The sequence below is a fragment of the Alosa alosa genome, chromosome 9, assembly GCF_017589495.1.
Source record: "Alosa alosa isolate M-15738 ecotype Scorff River chromosome 9, AALO_Geno_1.1, whole genome shotgun sequence".
NCBI lineage: Eukaryota > Metazoa > Chordata > Actinopteri > Clupeiformes > Clupeidae > Alosa > Alosa alosa.
The window spans coordinates 23794406-23816666 of NC_063197.1; the positions used below are offsets into that span (position 1 = coordinate 23794406).

Here is a 22261-nt window from a genome sequence, read left to right on the forward strand (position 1 = left end):
AACATTTAAACAGTTTTAGAAAATGAGCTGGAGTTTGAGGTGAGGATAAGGGTTGGGTATCATATTCTGATTATGTTTCTGACAACTGTTTAACTGTTGGGTTAAGATGACAGCTACCTGCAAGGAATCCAACTGATGCATTACTTTAACTTTCCATTGTTTTCTTATCTTTGTTCCATTATCTTAATGCAGGCTTCCTTTTTAACATTCCATATGTTATCTTAATGCAGAGGAAGTAGATTGGGGCCCAAATAGAATGTTCAAGCATTGTTTTTGTTTACCTTGTTGAAAGGGTCCATAAAGTTATCCCCCTGAAAACAACTGCCTCTGGCATCTCTAGAAATGTACAACTAAATTGAGATGTTTGCTCAACATGTTTGATTCTCAGCAGTAATCAGGTATTTGCTATCAAACAGCTTGATTTACTAACTGCCACAAATTAACCCCTAATGTATGGGTGCAGGTGGAAAAGTGCACAAACATCTTTCTCTGGTTGGCTGTCATACATATCTATGGAGACACTGAATAGAATTCTGTCGAAGGCTCTTGGGGGCAGTACACCGTGGAAACCTGGATCACAGTCAAGACTCAAATTAGACATCAAGTTCAAATAGCTCTGCAAGGACAGCCTGATGGGAGGCTGGAGATGCTTGGAAGCCTGTGCACAGAAGAGTTCAAACAGTGTCAAAGCATGTTTGGACAGATGGGACTCAACCTGGGATCACCTTCATTTAGCCCAGCCAGCTCACCAACAGTATAAAGACAATAACAAGCTGGGAGATGTTTTTCCATCCTCAAAACTTTTCTGCAAAGGGTTTGGGGATTAATTCACAGTGCTCTGAATCAGTAGAAATGATGCAGAGAGTACAGTCAAGTTTACTTTTCGCAGGGCCGTGGATTGACAAAACGGCTGCACTGGGCTGTCCACCCGTGACAGCGGTGGCAAGGCAGGAAGGGAGGCTGTCTGGTTACTCAGTGTCATCTATCTCCAAGGGACGTCCAAACACAAGCACAGTGCCAGCCATAACGGCAGAGAGCGTGAGGATGGCCAAAAGAATAGCCCACCAGTGTGCCTAGGGAGAAATATAAGTACTTCTGTAAAATTCTTACAACTGTGCAAGACAAAAAATGTGAAATGCATGCTGGAAGGACAAATACTAGTGTTTCATGGTGACAATTGGGAGACAAAACAGTGTGTTGAGTAATTTAGTTGTTATGTGTTTATCAAAAACTGATAATGGTTCAATCGAAACAGGATGAAATGCAAATGTGGTAATACATCTATCTGTTTATATTCAGACATGAACATACCACCATCCAGTCACCCAGGTCATCAAAATCATCCAGATGAAGAAAGGCATTCTTGAGCCTTGCTATTGGCCCATCTGCATCCAGCAGTCGGCAGATTTGGAACTTGTCGCAGTAGCCCTGGTTCCCTGAACAGGGAGCCCCAGCCACCAAGGCCACACGCTTTCCCCGAAAATGTTTGGCTAGGACAGAGGAGGTAGTGCTCGCACATGTTTTGGGTTCGTCTGGCAGTGAAAAAAGATGGAAAAGAAAATATTTTTTTTTCACTTTCTTAATGCTTTTCTTGAAGTAGTCTGGTGTTTTTCTCGAATTGTTATTCTGTTGGATTGTTCCCGCTGAATAAACATATTCAGTCGACATAATAAAAAAAGAAAACACACACTTACTAATTTGCTGACAACACATGTGGCATTTCTCTCTCATGGACTCTCCTGGACAGTCACACTGCCCCAGGCCATACTTTGCACAGAGAGACAGAGAGCACTCCTGAGACAAATAGAAAGGATGATTTAGGTAGCTCTGTGGGGGGTGCAGCTCTTTTACAGCCTTTCGTTCAGGAAATACAGAAGAATGTGGCTGGAAATGCTTCCAGGTTACAGAATTTCCTCGCATGGCTCTATTCTTTTTGAGTGTTGCACACAGGAAGGCATGCCTGTGATTCTCCAGAGGGTGATATATGAGAAATGTACAGTACAGTGTGGTTTCTGATAACTTTTCTCCTCTCTCTCACACCAACGTTGTTCGCCAAGTCCCTCATTCGTCATCTCGGTGGGTGATACAATGAACAGAATTCAACTAAAAACACATGCGGCTATATACTGTGAACACTCACTCTCTGTTTGTAAGGGCTTCCCTTTGAAAACGGCATAGCATTTCAAACACAGTGTGTGAACTGTGTTTCTAATTAGTAATCAAGCATTCTTACATAGCCTTTTCTCAGTTAAGCATGTTTGACTCTTGAATCTAGGCTGGGTGAACCCAGCCTGATCTGCTGGCGATTTCTTTTTCGCCCTGCAGCTCAGGCTGGAAACCTGTGCATCTTTTTCTGCTGCTTTCATTACAATTTTGCCCGGGCCCAATCACAAGCTGGCTTATCCACCTGGCGCGCTATTGTCAGATTTAATACGCGTTGCTCTGCAAACTTCACCCGGTTCGTTGGTCAGATTGGTGAATGACTATCCAATTGTGTACAGAGTCATTTAAATTATGCCCATTGATCACCCCTTTTGTGCAGTAGAAAATACATAGCGGACTCCCCAGACCAATGTTTAATCTTGATTGTAAAAGATTGTAAAAGATTGAGCTTGGTCTGGTGAAAGCCAGACTATCTGTAATCAGTTTAGCATGTTTGACTCTCTTGAATCCACTTTAATGTTCATTATTGTGGCTATGTAGCTGGCTATGTAGCTGGCTCACTGCGAGCATCGGCATTGACCTTCATCACATTCTGACGTACCCCTTGTAGACAGATGCGTGTGCCCAGACTGCAGACGGTCATATTGGCTTTGGGACGAGGAGCAGGGCAGTGTGGAGAGGCCCCAGAGCACTCGCTCTTCATCTCGCACTCGGACTCATCCTCACATGGCGTGCCTCGGGCTTTGAAGTCACAACTTGGGCTACAGCAGAGGCCTTGGCTGGGACTGCAGTTTTTTAAGCAAAAGGGTTTGGCAGGAAACTTTAGAAGGATTAGTAAAGGCATGCACAACACCACCGTTTGCCATTACCATAAAGCACTGCCAAAGTTGTCAGTTTCATTTCAGACACTCTAATCCAAAGTGACTTACAGTATTGTGAAAGCATGCATCTTTATCAGTACTTGGACTGTGAAAGACTTGACCCCTTGACCCCAACATCTCTTGTGCCATGTTTTTCCCCGCTCAGCTACTGGGATAAACAACTGAACTGCAAAATCACTTTCCAAACCTCAGTTAACCTGAAGGGAAACTAGATGTACCGCAGAGCGGTACAAAATATGACCGCCACCCAGTCCAGCACATTTTTTCCACAAAAATAAGTCACGCTGAAAGGCATATGATTATAACTGTCTCACTGAATTGCACTATGCACACTCAATTCTCACTGGTATCTGCTAGACATAAAGTACCAAAACATGATTAGTTTAGTATGTGTGTTTATGTGTGTGTGTGTGTGTGTGTGTGTGTGTGTGTGTGTGTGTGTGTGTGTGCGTGCATGTGCTTGTGTGTGTGCCTGTGTATGTGCCTTTGTGTGTGCATGTGCATGCATGCGTACATATCAATAAAGTATCTATCTATCTATCTATATGTCTACTGTGTGAGTATGTGTCATACGTATGATTACTGTGAATGTATGTGTGTGCGTGTGTACTTGTTTATGCACATGTGTGCATATGGAATAGGTTAACATGATCCCTGGAGGCAAACATACGCAAAACATTGGTCATCCTAGGCCCTACGGTTCTCAAGATATTCACAGAAAACTCTGTTAGTGTACGGTCACTAAATGTACACATAAATTAATTTATTGTACGGCCCCCCAAGAACGAAAGTCCACGAAACTTGGCATGCATTCTGAGGGTGTCATAATGATCCTACACTTTCAATTTCGTGCAGTTTTGACCATGTCAGCCAGAGATATTGTGATTAAAACACCTAAGTTTTTGCTTTTTAATTTTTAACTAGGTGGCGCTATACATTAAATAAGTGGTAATGGGATGGGTTGACATGGCCCCTTAAGACCAAGCCACCTACAGGCCAGTTGGTGTACAGTAACATAAATTAATTTATTGTGTGGCCCCCCATGAACGGAATTCCACGAAACTTGGCGTGCATTCAGAGGGTGTCATAATGATCCTACACTTCCAATTTCGTGCAGTTTTGATCATAGGTCACAGATACCTGCGATTACAACACCTCATTTTTACTTTTTTGTTTTTAACTAGGTGGCGCTATAAAGGAAATGAGTGGTTATGGAATGGGTTGACATGGCCCCATAAGATCAACATACAAAAAAAAGGTGGTCCTCCTAAACTTGGTTCTCGAGATATTCACAGAAAACTGTGTCTGCCCTACCCTCCTTTCGGGGGGTCCAGTCCAGCAGGGGGGCTACAGATCAAAATGAAAAACGATGGTTCCATGCTATCCATGTGGGGCTACATGCCCACCAACTTTTGTGTACCCCGGTCTTTCAGTGTCCCGGAATTCCTTGACGGAAAATTGGCCATGCGAAAAAAAAAAAAAAAAAAAAACTGACTAAACCCTATATGACCGCCGCTTCGCTGCGCGGCGGTCATAATATAACACCAATGACACTAAAAGCACAAAAGAGGAAAATTTAATTAGCACACAAGTTCTCAGAAGGAGTCGTATGATAATACCTGCAAAGCTTATTTGGTTTCAGTCGACACTGTACTGCCAGCGACTCCTTAGAGCTGTAACAGCACGAGTCCGAGTCGTTGTGGCCCACGTCACACTCTTCTCCGTCTTCCACGATCTGGTTTCCACAGATGGGCTGATCGCTAACTACAGCAAGACAGAGCATGCACACTCTTAAGGGTTGAACAAGGATGAGTCGTGAGAGGAAAAAAAGACAAGCTCCGACATAACATAGCCTCAAGGCGCTTAAAGATCTCAGACAGATAAGCCACGAAATAAAACAGCAAATCCGCCCAGAAGGTGAATCGTCTCCTCGCTCTCACCGACAAAGCAGTCGTCCTTCTTTGTCCACAACGTTTGGCCGATGCGCTGGAGGCTGCAGGGGGAGAATTTGTCATTGTTCTCTTGCACCTCGTTGCTGGCGTGAGGGAACATCAGGTATCTGCCTTTGCCTCCCTCCGAGCCAAGGCTCCCACATGCTGGGCCTTCATCATGCTGGGACCAAGACAGAGGAGAGTGCATATTAGGGTGAGGTGTTTTTATTTGAATGAAAACACTCTTTGGGGCTTGCTTAGAAAAAAAGATGTTCATTAAATATACCCTCTTGTCCAACAGCAAGACTAATCTGTGTCTCTTTCAACTTATGAAAAGGGCAATTCAGCAGGGGCAAGGTATCCTCAAGGGCAGTTCTTCTACGTGATTTACACCCTAAGGTCATTACAGGGCTAACTACTGTGAGTTTGACCTCTGACAAGCCTAAGAAAGACACAACAAACCACTGGGGCCTGGTAAGCGCCTCCTGTTGTACACACGTTTGTTTTACTTTGCATATTTATTGTACATTTAACCCTTAAAGGTGTAGGTTTTTGAACGTTCTAAGTTCCGCAACAATTGAAGGTTCTAAAATTCTATGTTGAATTCAATGAACCCAGATATTCTTTACAACGTTCATTTCTCAACATTCCCGTCACACCAGTGTGACGGTACTCCTTTAAGGGTTAAAACAACTGATAGACCGTTATGTCTGATACAAATATGCTTAAACAGATGTTTACTACAGGAATTCAGATCACATCAGACATGACTTTCGAATGGATTTCAGTGACAGTGTCCCTGGGCCTTGGATGAAATGATCCCATAACTAACAGATGTCAAGAGGGGCATAGATAACAACTCATTCATCATATCTTCACGGATGCCTTTCAGCCTTTGTCTTTTATCTAGGGCGTACAGGGTCACATGTTCCTAACGTTTGTTTTGAAAACAATAAACCAACAGTTAATACAAAACCAGATTAAAAGTTTGCTCCCATGGTGACTCATGGTAGTTAGGGCACTGCGAAGGAACTCCTCAGAACATAAAGTCCAATGGGATGCAGGCTAAGGGCTGGACAGCCCACATAAATCTCAGGTGAAGCCTCTCTCTCTGATCTCTGCATGGTCATAAAAACACTGAAGGCAAGGTGTTGGAAACACTGAAAACATGTATGTCAGGTCATTCAGGCTTTGCTCGAGTCAGCCAACTCACTAAATTTATAAAGACGGGGTGGGGGGGGCAGAGAGAGAGAGAAAGACAGAAGGAGAGAGAGGTAGAGAGAGAGAGAAAATGAGTGAGTGAGAGAGAAAGAGAGAGAGAGAGCGAGAGAGAGAGAGAGAGAGCAGACAGCGGAACTAATTGACTCAGGAACGCGGAGCAAGTCTCCAAGCGAGCCTGTGGAGGGGTAACCATCATTCATGAGGCGAGGTGACCTGGCTGTGGTGTCAGTGGGTGAGGGGTCAGCTGTAAGTGGAGCGAGCTGGTTTGTGGTGTGCAGTGCTGGAGGTGGAATGGGTTTTAGAATGGGTGACAGGTCCCGTGGAAGGGGCATGCAAGCCTGTCTGCCCTTTTCATGAAGTCATTTTCACGGTGGTTCTACAAGGCAAAGCAAAGGGATTCTGTCGGGTGGATGCATGGATTGCTCCGATATGAATGCCAATAAAGCACAGTGTTGGGCCCACATGGATTGAGAACGAGGCCACAGGGCAAGCACTGTTCTGACTGCAGACTTTTCTTTTTTGGGCAACACCCAGGATCCCACCCCCCTTCCGAGATCAGGACGCATTGTCACCAACTGAACTGTTCTACAGAGTGTAGGACTTAATGTCCTACATGCAGTAAGAGAGGCATGAGACTCACCGGAGATCCCAAACTGTGGCCCAGTTCATGGGCAAAAGTGAGCTGGATCTGCCTGGGGGGTAGATACTGGCCGTAGTTCTGCACAGTGATCAGGCCCGTGTTGAGGCTAGAGTTGCGGCCGTTCCTCAGAGTGGTGTGCTTAGAGCATATCCCTCCCCAGTTACCTGGAAAACCAAAAAAGTGGGGGGGAAAGCAGTAATGTGATGTTTTTCAACTCACCCATTGACAACCATTTCCAATAAACCTCTATCAGTACATTGTAGGCGTGTGTCCTGTTATTCTCCCATCTCCCTGTTTTGTACATCTGACGTAACAACCCTGAGACTTCTGCCCCTTTTCTCATGAGCATACATCACCTAAAAAAACGCCACTCTCCAGTTTCAGCGAAACACGTCCCCCAAACTTACAAAATGGTTAGGTTTGCTGGATTACAAACAGCTGGGCTTTTTCACACGTGAACACTGCTGCCTTTAAGTCCTCTGGCCCAAAGGGCTCTCAGATGGGAAGAATGGCTTGCTGTGTGAGAGGCTGTGGCTCTGGTTAATCCGTCAGCCTATCAACACTAACTGCCATATGTTGACAAGATTTCCAGGGCAGAATGCCTGGAATGCACAGTGCATTGTCATCCTTGGAACTCAACCGTACGTAAAAAAAGCCACAAAAACCACAGAGATAATGTACATACATAACCAAAATATTTTAATAATTTTTGTTATTGTGAATTCTCTTACCATACTTATCAATAGGCTAAGTATACTCATGAGATTCCTGTTCAAGAAATTGTATGTCATCGAAACATGACAACAAGTGTGCAAAGTGAGCAGTGTTAATTATTTACCATTTTTATTTATTTATTGTTACATAGCATATCTGCTATCTTTAGAGAGTATTGGTTTTGAGGAGCTTCATGGGTAAATTGGAAAGGTCAAAGCATTCACTGCCTCTTTCGTAATATGAAAGGAGAAACCCTAAAGGAATGCAGGGGCGCTCTATGGCCTGGTGAACTCTGTGACAAAGCAGCAAGAGGCATGCTCTTACAAGTTCTTGTAGTGGTCATAGTGGAGATATGCACTGACTTCTTCAAACCTCAACTCTCCTTTTGGCTCATGTACTAGGCTCCAGGCCATGGCAGTGGGCTGTCAAGAATGCTGGTCTTATCTAATAAGGGTTACACAATTAAATTTATTTCAGTGACTCACCTCAGTCATTAAAACACTCAGAGTGAGAGAAGAGACACGTAAACATTCACATTAATCAATGTGTCAGTGGGCAAAGAGGATACATGAGTTCAGGCATGCTAGCTAGTAGCTACTGTGAAAACATCTTCTACGGAAGCTATGACTGGTACATGTTTGATCAACTCAGCCATCCCTGGAAATCACCAAGGGGACTGCAGCTGCAAAGACCCAACAAGAAATGGAATCATCCTTGTCCAGTGGCAGTCCTTTACAGCCAAAGAGCTCATGTTTAAGTTGTGGTTTTCCCCTTTCAACAACTTGCCATAGAGTCTCCACCCACTTCAGGAGCTATATTAGGCCAATTTTCCATCAAGCTCAGGCCAAGCCATTTTTGTCACCGGGAGAGCTTCAGGCCAGGGGCTGGCAACACTACCCCACAATGGGATGCAGGCTTAAGATCACAACAAAGTCAGGTTCACTCTGAATAGTAGGTCAGCCATGACAGCCGGCGAGTTCACCGCTTCAGGGATACAGTACAGAGACTTAGGAGAGAAAAGTCTCTAAGCTTCTAAGAAGTGATATTACCCCTATGGAGATAGTTCCTATGTTTTAAAGTTGAATATTTCCTTTCTTCTCCCAAAAACAAATAAGCATATTTGGAAACTAATAAACAAAGTGTGGCAAGATACTGAGAGCCATGGGGAGTCCACAGCATGGGGGTCCCAGAAGAAGCCGTGGGTTACAGTTCACTGAGGACAAGGTTACAACTGTAGCAACAAATTATCTCTTTTTAGCATCGATGCGGTTTCCACAAGCACAGCAACATTTTCCTCGAGATCCTACAGTGACTGCAAATCAGTGGGCCACCATTTACCTTTCGGATGACATAGGTGGCTTTGTGTGTTGAAATGTGCGTACTTGTTGAACCTAGCTAATATCATGTGAGATGTCTCCATGGAGACAAATCCAAGTTGTGTAATGTAGCCACTAGCACTACTACCCAGCCAGCATCCATGGTGGCGGTGGTGGATAAGAAACATGGGGGGTTGGGGGTGAAAAAAAGATGCAGAGTTCTTTCGTCACATGACTGTATTTAGGTGGCCTCACGCCCCTCTGCACAGCCAATCCAGAGCCACACAGCTGACAATGTGATGGCAACATTCACGGAGTGCAGCCTACTTTTCTTATCCACCACAGCCCCCAACCCCACCCTCCACACCCCCACAACAACAACACAGCCTACTTTGTCACTTGACATGTGGGATGTCAGTGATATTCAAAGCCTTGCTACCAGTCACAGACTGTGCTGGAATGTGAATACTTTCTTTGTCCTGGCAAGTCAATTTCATGAGTTTAGGCATTTTGGAATGTAAGGATGTTGATAAAATGTAATTATAGTTTCAGATGTAGGAGTGAACAGAAAGTTCCCTGGTCAGGAAATGATATCAGTGTCTTTGGGCGTTTGTCTGGTAAGGCCCATCCAGTGTCCTGTGCACGGCGTACCAATGAGCTGGCATTGTGGTTTGCTGTGGCACATGTTCGTTCACTTGATCTCCATTGAAAATCAATTCTTATGGAGCTAAACAAAAAAAGCTCACAGCTTCATTCAAATTAACACCACAATAAGCCAAAAGCAAGACTTCTAGGAAAAGCTATTGAAAAGCAGTGTCCATTTAAAAACAATAGAATTTAAAAGGCTATCATTCTAGCTGTATGAAGACAAAACAAAACTAGAGTGCATATTTGAAAAAACTACATGTGGTAGAGGCTGTATGGCAGTTGGAAGAGGGTATGGTAGAAGTGGATAGGGTGGATTGCCCTAATGTGGGTAATTTTTTGCTTTTCGGACTTATGTTGAAGGCTAGATTAGGCTACAATGTGAAGGCAACAGCTTTGCTTTCCCATAGTTTCACTGGCATTCATTAGTTTGGGGAAGATCCACACCCACTGGAGCTTAGGTATCCCACATTAGGACAATTTAGCATAATCGTTAACAGAGGTTTCAATCAATGAAATCAGATGTCTGTTAAAGTGTGTCCATGAAGGTTGTAGGTTACAGTGGTTTTAAAACAACTACAGGGCATAGTTGGGCATGAAGCAAAGCAAGGTCCTGAAATCTCAGTTTTTGAGGAGCAATTGCAACCTATGCTGTTGCGGGGCCTTTCATATACATTCCATAAAGTTAAAAGTAGTTTATATGTGTTTGAAAACAAATTTAATCAAAGTGTGGCGAGATACTGAGGGCCATGGGGAGTCCACAGCATGGGGGTCCCAGAAGAAGCCGTGGGTTACAGTTCACTGAGGACAAGGTTACAACTGTAGTAACAAATGATCTCCTCTTTTTAGCATCCATGCGGTTTCCACAAGCACAACAACATTTTCCTCGAGATCCTACAGTGACTGCAAATCAGTGGGCCACCATTTACCTTTCGGATGACATAGGTGGCATTGTGTGTTGAAATGTGCGTACTATACTTATTGAACCTAGCTAATCTCATGTGAGATGTCTCCATGAAATATAAGTGCAATGTTTATTTGCTTTTTTGCTGTCAGGAAGTATTAGGAAGTAGTAGTGTCTGTCTACTGGCTGACATTTAGACAGTCTAACAAGATAATTTCAATTTGCAATTTGCTTACAGTACATTGTGCAGCATTTTAATCCACTTCCTGGACACTCAGTGAAACTGAGGTTCTCCTTGTGCGACATAAAACTCATAGTGAAGTAGGTAAATCTATGACCCTAACAAGACTGTTTTGATTGATTTAGAAATAAAATAAAACATTTAATAAAAATAAAATAAAAACATTTTATAGTATAGTATAGTATGTTATAGATTGCTACTGCACTATTGTGACAAAAAATAAAACTTTACTTTACAGCAGGGTCATTATGACAGTAGTGACTGTGTGGCACAAATCAATTGGAGAACGTATCACTTCTTGACTTAAATCTATACAAGCTTTTCACTATATTCAGTGTATGTTACAGGAGGCGATGTGGTATGTTACAGAATGTATGTGATGTGGTCTAAAAAATGCTTATTTTATTTGCAAATCTGAATACAAGACCACTGCACAGGATCATGGCAAATGTGTTGGCATAGTCACATTTTTCATATTATTAAATCTCTAGGAAGAGATGCAGAACCAAAATGGATATAAATCCCTGATGATTGAACAAAAACAATGAATGTGGCGCTTAATTACTTTAAGATGAGACATATAAAGTATCAGTCCCACACATAAATTAATAAAGGCAATAAAACAAAGTGAATCTATTCATTCTGTTGTCTGCCCTGCCAGTAAATTTCCTACATCCTGTTTTTCTTAGTATTTTGTGGAAAGTGGAGAGTTTCTGTGCAGGCTTTGAGCACGAGGGGGGTTGGGATTAGATGAGGAACAAGCGTGTTGGCGCCCCTCCTGGAAATGTGTCAAGGACAGAAGTGGACAAAGGGCAGATACCAAACAAGCTTTAAGTCTATCGCTTAACAACCTGAGTTATAAGGGTCTCTCACGTGTGCTATGTTATCGTTAATGATAATACTTCCACCGTCAGCTTTTCAGCTTAGGCTTTCTGTTTCTTTTTGTCTTTCTTTTCAGTGTTGTTGTTGTTTTACCTGTCTTTCCCTCCCACGCAAGGCCTAGCACTCCACTGTAGTCACGGTTAGTCAGCAGGTAAGACAAGCAGTAGTTTCCCCAGTTGGTCTCTGAATAGAGACTGAGCAGTTTTTTCTGGCCCAATGAACGGTCCATTCATGGGGTTGCCTGGCTCCTCTTTTGTCACCACCTGAGAGAAGTTGAACAGGAATATGAGCGCCATGAGACATGTGTAATGTTTTGGCGCTCTATGAATACAATTAAATTGAAATTGAAATTGAATATGACAGGCTGCATATCTGCATACAGACTGCATAGGCTAACATCTGCATTCAGACTGCCTATGCAGATATTGCCACATAGTTTCTGTTTAAATTCACTTGTTGCACCTCTTTGGCCCCATGCAAAAGTCATTTCATTCAATAAGCCTTTAAGCAACACATTCTGAATATAAACGCATTCTATGCATTAAAACCAATATCATCTCAGCACAGTGCAATCAACATTTTTGGTAAGTTCAAATGAGAGAAAAATCACATGTTTCATGTGATGCTGTTATGGCACTCACACTGAGGGACTTCACTTTAAAGTTGATCAGCTTGATGCCTTCAAAGTCTGCCTTGTCATAAACATCATTCACAGCTCTCATATAGGAGGCTACCTATGAAGGAGAATAGCGAGAAATGGGTAAAAAAAAAATACATTTTGTAACTTCTAATTGCCTCACTGTGCTTGTCAGACCATCATGATGACCACAGTCACATACATTGGGATGATAGATGGTACAGAACAGGTTTTTCAACCCTAGAAAAGGAAATAGCCCATGTGTGGTCCAATGTCACTATATGAGACCACAGTAGGGAGTATAGGGATCTCCACTGATAAACATAGAGGAGATCAATTCTGACAACATTTACCAGCCATCCTTTACAAACACATTAATTGTGGCTCTTATATCGTAACCTCCCAGAGAGTTGTTTGATATTTCATCAGTCTTGCATAACAGTCTTGTACCCACCGCACGTGGCAGACTGCAAGTCTGACACCACGCAATCAAGAGAGGGCAATTCTCAGTAGAGCGTCTAAGTGGGACCGAACAGTCTCGGAGCACGGTCTGCCAGATCAACTGTCAGAGCGCACGATTGATTGGGCCTGGTCATGGGCAGCGTGTTACCACATACCAGAGCAGGCTGCCAGAGACATGGCGACCTGGAAGTGGACGCTGAATGTGCCAGCTGGGAGCGGCATGCTGCGGGGTTGGATTCACATGTGGCAAAGTGCCTGGGCACCTGGCCCCAACTCTCACACGGACTCTGGCCCGCGCCCACACTTCATTCACACAGCTGTAGGTACAGTAGTCCTGCCACCCCATAGTCCTTCACTGATAAGCTGCTCCATTGAAGTATAAGTATAAGTATATATACTCTTTTGATCCCGTGAGGGAAATTTGGTCTCTGTATTTAACCCAATCCGTGAATTAGTGAAACACACTCAGCACACAGTGAACACACAGTGAGGTGAAGCACACACTAATCCCGGCGCGCAGTGAGCTGCCTGCAACAACACGGTGCTCGGGGAGCAGTGAGGGGTTAGGTGCCTTGCTCAAGGGCACTTTAGCCGTGCCTACTGGTCGGGGTTCGAACCGGCAACCCTCCGGTTACAAGTCTGAAGCGCTAACCAGAAGGGCATAGTATAACTCCCCTCCGTAAAAACAAAAGTCCAGATTAGATAAATATGACGTCCAAGGAGAGATTCAAGCTCTTAAAGGGACAAGTCAGCTCAATATGTATCTTTGGTCTGTATCTACTCCTTCTCACAACATTAGGGAGCCACATATGTTTTCTTTTCTCTGTAAAGGTGACTAAGTATTCTCATTCCTTGGTAACTTATTTTGTTTAACACTGTAAAGAATCATTTTACCTGAGGAGTGAATCTAGGAGCCTTGGATAAATCTGTATAGATAATAAAGCAAAAAAATGTAACTATCCATTTAGTAACAAAATACTTCAAACCAATAGGATAACAGAACAATAGAAACTGTGTTTCCAAGATTCACATCAGTAAAAAGCTGTAAAATATGATTGTTGGTATGGCATGATATATGGTACATTGACTAGATGAGTGTATGACATCAACAATGACAATGGAATAAAAACAATAACAAAAAAAAAGGATGAAGTCACATGAATTGATCTCTGGGATGGGCAATGGGTTTATATTGTACAGAACATAACATTCTGGGGCAAAAAACTACAAGTGACGGAAATCCTGCCCCCTTCTTTTCAATATACAAACATTACGTAACATTTCGATTTTACATGGTTCAAATAGACTGTATGTTCTCAAGGTCATGAAGCTTGGCAAAACGTAGAATTTGGAAAATGTCCAAACTTTCCCCCAACAGTTCATCCACCCCCATCTGCAAATACAGGGGACATAACCTCACTTCCCCTGGCCCCACAATAGGGAGACACTTTGCACCACTTTTTTCAACAATGAAAAAGTACATTACTGGACCATTGTGGCTCATGATCCCTCAAAAAAGGCGAAAAAAGGCATTCCTGTAGCTTCCTGCAGCTGAAGGGGAACACCTTGGCGCCAGACACACTGAGGCCAAAGGTATGATTCCCAGGGAACACCCATACCACATGAGATCTACATATGTGTTTACATTTTTCATGTATACTTTCTTGTCATGTGTACATATTGTATGTACATATCTCTCTCTGACCATGTGCCACTTTACACAGCTGTACACTGCTGTTCAAAAGTTTGGGGTCACTTAGAAACTTCCATTCCACTCCATTACAGACAGAATACCAGCTGAGATTAGTTGCATTGTTTTTTCATTTCGTTTCATTTTCATATGCAGTTTTCAGATTACATTTTGTGGTTACATAATTGCAAAAGGGTTCTCCAATGTTTTATCAGATATCAGATTAGTAAACAGAATGTGCTTTTGGAACTTTGGATGAATGGTTACTGATAATGGGCATCTGTATACTTGGCGTAGTCAAGTAGATCTTGCATTAAAGATCAGCCATTTGTTTCCAACAGTCATTTACAGCATCGTTGATGAAAACAAGGACATTTCTAAGTGACCTAAAACTTTTGAATGGTAGTGTATGTCTGTTAAATGACTCAGGGGAAAGGTAGAATCATCATAAGAGTTTTTATTTGGCCTGCACCGTATTGTATGCATTACCTGTGCCACGACAGCCTCCACGCTACCAAACTTCCGGTAGTAGAAGTGGTCCGCTTGCAGGTGCAACAGACAGGTGGTTTTGGAATCATCCGTTGTTCTCCTCGACCTCATCAGTGACTCTTCCTGTGAAGCACACCAGACCACTGATTATCACACTTCTAAAGGCGACAGAGAGGTGGGAAGCAAAGGAGGATGTTGGGTAGGCCCAGGATAACATGTGTGCAGTTCATTTAGGACCCTTATCTGCAGATTACGGGCAAGGAGTGTTGTGTGTCTAAAAATAGAATTATTGTCAGTATACACTACGATGAGGTATTGCTATTCTGTGCTTCCTTGTAGGCTACTCCAATTGTTTGTTTATCTTGATTGTTGACTGATTACAATTTGGCAAATCTTCAAATATTTCTCTAAAACAATAGTACAGGTTGTGTAGATAGAGTAGATATGTGGCCTCAGCACGCATGGCTTTTAACCTCGATTTGTGATTATGAAAACAATCAGAAACACTGGCACTAAGTACAGGACATAAAGTCCAAACATTTGTCTCAGAATTGTTGTTCCCCTGGCATCAGCAAAACTGAGCAAAGGAGAGGCTTTCTGAAAAGTTTTTGTGAATTTGGGTGACAATGAGGATGGGAATCTCACTGGAAAACGTTGGAGAAAGAAAATAGGGTAAGTGTAGTGCAGGAAGTGTGCCGAAGAGCTAATAAGAGTATAAGAGTGATGTCATGTCTGACCTGCCCTTCCTCCTCCAGTCTGAGGCTTCTGGCAAGGTGCGCCAAGAGGTCCGACCCACAGAGCCCATTAACTCTGTTCCCTAGGGAGGACATGTCTGTGAAGACACACACATATACACACACATATACACACACATATACACACACCCAAAAATCACAAAACCTTACACAAATATAACAAACATAAACATCATAACTACTACAACATGTGAATAGGCATTCAGGTAAATGCACACACACACACACACACACACAGAGAGAGAGAGAGAGAGAGAGCGCAAGAAAAAAAAAACTAAGAGGGAAGCATTTTGCACATGCAAAAAGACTTGTTAACAACTGTGTTAATAGCACTTTAAAAGGTAATTAGTTGTGCAGCGCAGGCTAAATGGGTAAATATAGGCTTGAATGTAGAGACAATAAACCGTCTGGAACCGATTCTCTGACTACAGCTTTTTCAGACCCAGAGCCATGCATAATATCTAATGTAAAGAAAGAGAGTCTATATGCTTTATTCAGTCCAGGTGTTCTAATTTGCATTCTCCCTCTTCCTGTGTTCTCCACTCTTTTTCCTGTACAATGTGTGTACGTCACACATAGATTAACACAGAGTACTTACTTGCAAGCAGAAATGTATGCTGGGAGTTAGGGCTGAAAGATTGCGGTTTTGAGTATTGTTGACTTGCCATATTGACTCAATCTAAGGGTGCGAAGGACTGTTCTGGAATACACTAATGCACGTGCAGGGTGAAAGTCTGGTAGTGGGAAGCAGAAATGAGCACTGATGCGTGGACACGTGGTCTTCGCGTTTTAAAAGGTGCAAGTGCTTTTACCCATGACACAGTCACTGTGATGACAGTTCAGTAATATCTGATTTTGATTTTGATCTGATTTATGTATTAAACGTTCATAAATGCACGTGTTGACATAAATATTCTTAACAATAACGCCAATGTCCATTATGTTCAACCACCGGACTTGTTTCATGGCAGTGACCATGACCCCACATTGCTTGTTGAAATACTTGCACAATTATAGGCTAGTCAAGGGAGATTTCAAGAAGACTGGCACTAAACTGTAAATCTCAAAGGCCTCATTCTTCATGCATTGCCCTTGAACACCCCCCACGTGTATTTAGAGACTATAGCTCATGACTCATTAGTGATGGGTTACAAGTTTGTAAAACATTAATTAAGGCTAAGCTGCCTTTGTGGAAATCTCATTGAAAATGCTGTCACCGTTACAAATTGAGACAACTGTTAGTGTTGCTATAAATTTGGTAGTTACAATGCCACAAGAAAGGTCTAAGGCATTTTTTCAGGAATGGTTCAGTGTCTGTAATTTCTGAACTAAGCAAGACAAAATTAACTGTTGTATTGTTTTCAAGACTCTAAGCACCTATCTGTCTGCACCTTAGAGAGTTATTATAAAGCATACGTCTGCACACCCTACTATTACACAAGTTGATAAAGGAAGTGCAAAACATTATTTTAATAGATTACAATGGCTTAGTGAAAATGAAAGCTCAGCTATTGAATGGGACCGAGTCAGGTGGTTTGGCCTTCAGTGACCAAGATAAGATTAGCTCAACTGAATGAATTGATCATTGGCCAAGAGCTGACTCTCATGCTATCACTTTTCCAACTGCTCATTCGAAAACACAAAGCATGATTAGGTCGGACGATCTGGCTGAATGGAAGTAAGCCAATGGCAGTTCGACAGGGCTGTCAGTGGGGGTGGGGATGGGGATTTGGGGCAATCAGTGGGCATTGACCCATTGACGGAATTATTTCCAGACTGCTCACAAACCTCATGGCTGCTCTCTCTCTCTCTCTCTCTCTCTCTCTCTCTCTCTCTCTCTCAAAGCTTAGTTCCCTTTTAAGTATTGTTCCATGCCAAGACAAAAGCAAGCTTTCCGTCCCAAAGAATTCTTGAGGAAACAGACACAACATGCAGAGGAAATTAAAGTAAGCAAGCCTACACTGCGTAGGACGGGTCTCAGAAGATGTCTGATATACAGGCCCATCTCCCTTTGTTTTAGTTGATGGCAAAGCCAAGCTAATCAAACAGCAAAGCTAACTTCTTCTCGAGCCAAATCTTTGTTGCACTAAGAAAATAAAAATGAAATCACCAGACATTCTTTTGGAATCGGCGCTTTTATCCCTCTGATAAGTATAAATATCCTTTGTTTAGCCATTTGCTCAAAGTAATGAGTTTGTCTACATGCAAAGGCATCGTTGACTTTGTAGTTGTTTGTATCTCACAGAGAGATCTAGCTACTCTACTGAATGGGACCATTGCCGCCAAGAGTATGGGAAATGCCCTATAGTAACCTCTCAGCCTCATGCATGTGGTCTGACTTCAACTACAAGATCACATGACCCAGGGTAACCACAGTGCACTCCCGGGTTTGTTTACCTTAGGCTATAGCTACAAGATTATTGCCTTTCCTTCTCTTTCAACATACTCTGTCACACACACACACACACACACACACACACACACACACACACACACACACACACACACACACACACAGAAGGATATCACAAATATGACAATGTTGGTGCCAGTCTGGAGTCTTTCTACAAGTTAAGATGTTATTTAATCAGACCCTTTATGAGATTACAGATTTACATTCTTTCTACATCCTAAAAGCTGCAAGCACTTACCAAATACTCATAGGCTCTAAATCCTTCTGCTTTTGTGTTATTTCTCCATAGCACACCTGGTGATATTGATGAAAGGTCTAAACACTCATTTGTAAACAAAGCCTAATTTCAGAGACGACGGGGACTAGAGTACGAGTGCTCCATTTTAGTCTGAAAAGCACCGTAGGAGCAGTGAAGAGGCTGCCAACACAAGTCTTTGCTGGCTGACCTAGCCTCTGTAAACAGACGACCTGAGTCCAGTGTCACACTGACATCAGTGTCACTGACGAGCATATGCTGGTTGGGTGTCTCAGTCCTGACTCCAGCCTCAGATTAAGCACACCGCTCAACCCGACAATGGGATCACCGTCACCTGATACTCTTTCTAAAACGCACTCGTTTTTTTGTTTTACTTTCATCCGTTTCTTTTCTTTGGCTGCAGTTCTGTTAAACACTCTTGCCTCCCAAACTTCTACTCTGTGACGGGATTCTATCAGAAGGGCTAAATTTTCTTCCTCGGCGGGGCAGTTCTGTGGAGCACCACTGTGTCAACAGTCTTGGCCTTCTTATAGCACCCTCAAATGATCCCTAATTCTCAGCAAATCCAAGGAAACACAAATGCACATTTAGGTTTTTTTTCAAGAACAATATGTTAAGCAGTTTTCAAGAATCTCCCCCACAATGAGTTGCATCAAGTTTTCCTTAAAAGCCCTTTGTTCCCATACAACCCCTGGCACACTCCTACTGCCACTTTCCCTCTTGGCACCTCCGAAATGCCCCTGCAAAATACCAGCTGGCAACGGTCCGGCTGGCAATAACCAATAGCAACGGTCCGGACAAACCTCCTCCTAAACTGCCAGTGACGGGTTGACTAATGAGAGCTTAAGGTGACGAGGAGCCTGGAGCCTGTTTGGGAGGCTGCCATGTGTCCCCTCTTCACTTGCCTATGTCGTCTTCATGATAGATAATGGAATGGAACTCTGACTCGTTGGTTGTGTAGCTATGGAGTGGCTCCACATGATAGGTTCCATTGGCGGTGGTGATGAAGCCCTGGAACAGGCCCTGGAGAACAGAGCCGTGGCAGGAGGACTGGTCCTCATCTGGAGACAAAAGGAGAAAGCATGGACGTGTTACGGCCCTGATTTTGTAGGTTGCCTTCTGCTAGTCTCCTAACCATCAGACCTGGAAGCAGAGCTAATTCAGCTTCCAAAGACAAGGTTACTTAATAATGATGAATACAGAGGATGTAGCCTTAAAGACATGTGGACGAAGTGCATGAACAGAACATTAACTTCCCTAAGAACTGGCCAGCAAGTGAAATTAGCTGCTTGGGTGTAGAGTGAGGAAAAGTGGGGCAATAACAGGGCTTGACATTAATGGTTGCCCGGTTGCCCTTGGCTACCAAGTTGTTACAAGTGGCAACCAGATTTGGTTGGCTTTGGCAACCAAAACTTCATGCCTGATTGCCAAGCTGGCAACCACTTTTAAAAGTTAACATTGAGCCTTGGGCAATTACAAGATTTATCACCACCTTTCACATACCTTCTAGCTTTCCGGAAAAAACATGAGAGAGGTCCACAACAGTGTCTCTTTCGCCCAGGTCAATCTTGAAGTTATCTGCAAATCCCTCCGAGTCTTGTCTGAGGACCAAGTTAAAGTCCCTGAGAAAGACCAGCACATGATGAATTGTTAATGGCAAATTAATTCTGAGGAGAACCAGCTAAATGTTTTCCAGGAACCAGTGAACTATTTTCTGAAAGGTGCAGGGACCAGGAGAGTGTAATGAAGGGTGTTACCGTTGGAAAGCGCTGAAGTTCAGTTGTAGCTGCTGCTTGTGAGACACTATTTCACGCTTAACTCGCTGGTGACTCTGATGTAAAACTTGGCGGTCATAAGTCAGCCCCTCATAGTATTTTATGAACTGACCAATGGTACCTAAAGCTCCTGAGAGAACAAAACAAATATTACGTGTTTCACTACAAGCAACAATAGGATACTAAATGCTCTATATTACCTCATTTTAATAAAGAATAAAAAAAAAAACTGTCTTATTCAATTAAACACACTTGAATCTAGAGCATGTGGTCCTCTTTTTTATCAGGCACTGTTTTTCATTGGTACAGAGCAGTGGAATGATTTCCCTTAAGTGACCGCTGTATTCATGCTGGTAATACTACACTGACTTGGACAAGTGCAGTAAGTGGGAGTACAGCAGAGAGTCAAAAACTCTGGTATGACTCATAAAACTAATGTGCCAAGGAGTAGGACAGGGACGTGTGTTTTTCTGTGCCCTCCACTCTCAACAGGGTAAATATCAGAAGAACATGTAGGTTTTAGGTCCAATCAAAAGGGCTAATACAGAGGGTGGGCTATCGATCGATCACTCTGAAGGTTACACTGGTAGCATTCAAGGTTACATAGTATACACAACACGACCCACCCAAACATGACATGACATGACCCCAAAGGACAATAGAGGAAAGAGTTCTACCTGTACTGTGTCCACTGATGCATGTCAACAGAAGGACCCAGGAGTGTATAATATTCAGAACGTCACCAGCCATGCTATCCTCATGATTTCTTTTTGTCTTCGCTTAGAGTCGCACCCGGAACATCCACACAGGAATGTTAGCTACTTGCTCAGGCTCGAATCTACCTCTGAAGCAGACATATTCAGACATGCCAGAGTTGCAGGGAGCAGACCACATCTGTGAATAAGGGGTAAGATTAATATTGCTCACAAAACATATCTCCAGCATCTGCTTTCAGGCCTGAAACTATAGCTTTGCCTGTGATTGCATTCTGAGCTGTGGCCAGTCATGCTGATGTGATTAAACATGGACTAAATGCCCGGAGTAAGGCAAACATTTTCAAAGCAGGCGCCTTCATATTTGAGCTCTGCGGGGGCAGTTGGACCTGCGGGGGAGAGATGCACTAGGCCAGAGCACACTGAGATAAGCCCCCCTCTCCCTACTCATCTCCCCCAGTTGCTCACTTGATCTGGCACGCCTAAAAAATGGACCACTGCCAAGTCCAGCACATGGACTACCAGCCAGGAACCGGAATAGAGCACCTCAAAACAAGAGGGAGGTGGATTATTGTTAAAGACCACACTGGAGCCTCACACACTACTGTATGTGAAGACCCCGGCACGTGTCAGTATATGACAGATGATGAGGCAGTTTACCCCATCAACCCATTTCTGAGAATGTAACAATGAGCCCTGCCCACCACACTCCCTGGCTGTTGATTGGCTCAGGCAGAACAGCCTGATCTGAAATTATGACATCACAAGATCAACCCACCCACAAGGAGCCACACACACCGAGCAGGGGTTACTCTAGGATAGTCCAGTACCTTCCTTACGGCTCACTCAGTTCCCTTTTTACAACGGCCTTTTAACAAGCAAAAGAAGAAGTTGTTGATTAAAAAGGAAGGTCACTGATCATACCACTCACTACTAACACCACAGCCTTCATCTCACTGGAAACTTGCTTCCAACTACAATATAATCTGAACATATATTTCAGGATGTGGTGCATCTTTGGGAACAATCACTTTCAATTGAATGTGCATCAGTATTTGTTTATTGTGTGAGACCACGTTAACCACATTCTTTTGAAAAAAGATAGCAGAACTTATGGTACTACTGTTATTAAAGATAAACAATCAACAAACAAGCAAACAAATCAATTTATATTGTCCAAATAAATGCCTATGATTTTATATTCTTCTTAGTCAACTTTAGCATGGGTTCAAAAACGTATGAGCCTAACTGTACATTGGGGTTAATGAGGATTTACATCACTAAGCACATTTATCAAGTTCAAAAACAAAGTTAGCTGTAGAAAAGCTTATTTTTACAATGACATTTACAAGATGCAGTAATATGCCACACATACACATGCCATAAATATAACATTATTGAAGTGTTGATGGGCAGCCATGGCCATTTTCTAGACCATTAAAAACACACAATGTGCTGCTGCCCTCTGCTGGCTACTGAAATGTGTTGGAATGAAAATGGAATTTGCTTAATTAGGATCAGGTCATCTTAGTC

At 42.9% G+C, this 22261-nt stretch overlaps 1 protein-coding gene across 1 annotated transcript; it reads right to left on the minus strand.

Annotated features, from left to right (window-relative positions):
- Positions 1-221: 221 nt before the first annotated feature.
- Positions 222-21013, minus strand: si:ch1073-396h14.1 (disintegrin and metalloproteinase domain-containing protein 10). The gene is given in 16 exon segments (XM_048253427.1): positions 222-1073; positions 1312-1532; positions 1695-1794; positions 2765-2948; positions 4664-4808; positions 4985-5156; positions 6837-7000; positions 11632-11743; positions 11745-11801; positions 12180-12272; positions 14817-14939; positions 15554-15648; positions 19146-19301; positions 19744-19862; positions 19998-20145; positions 20693-21013. Coding segments are annotated over 16 exon segments (2067 nt in total). The 5' UTR covers positions 20766-21013; the 3' UTR covers positions 222-968.
- Between the last annotated feature and the right edge of the window lie 1248 nt (positions 21014-22261).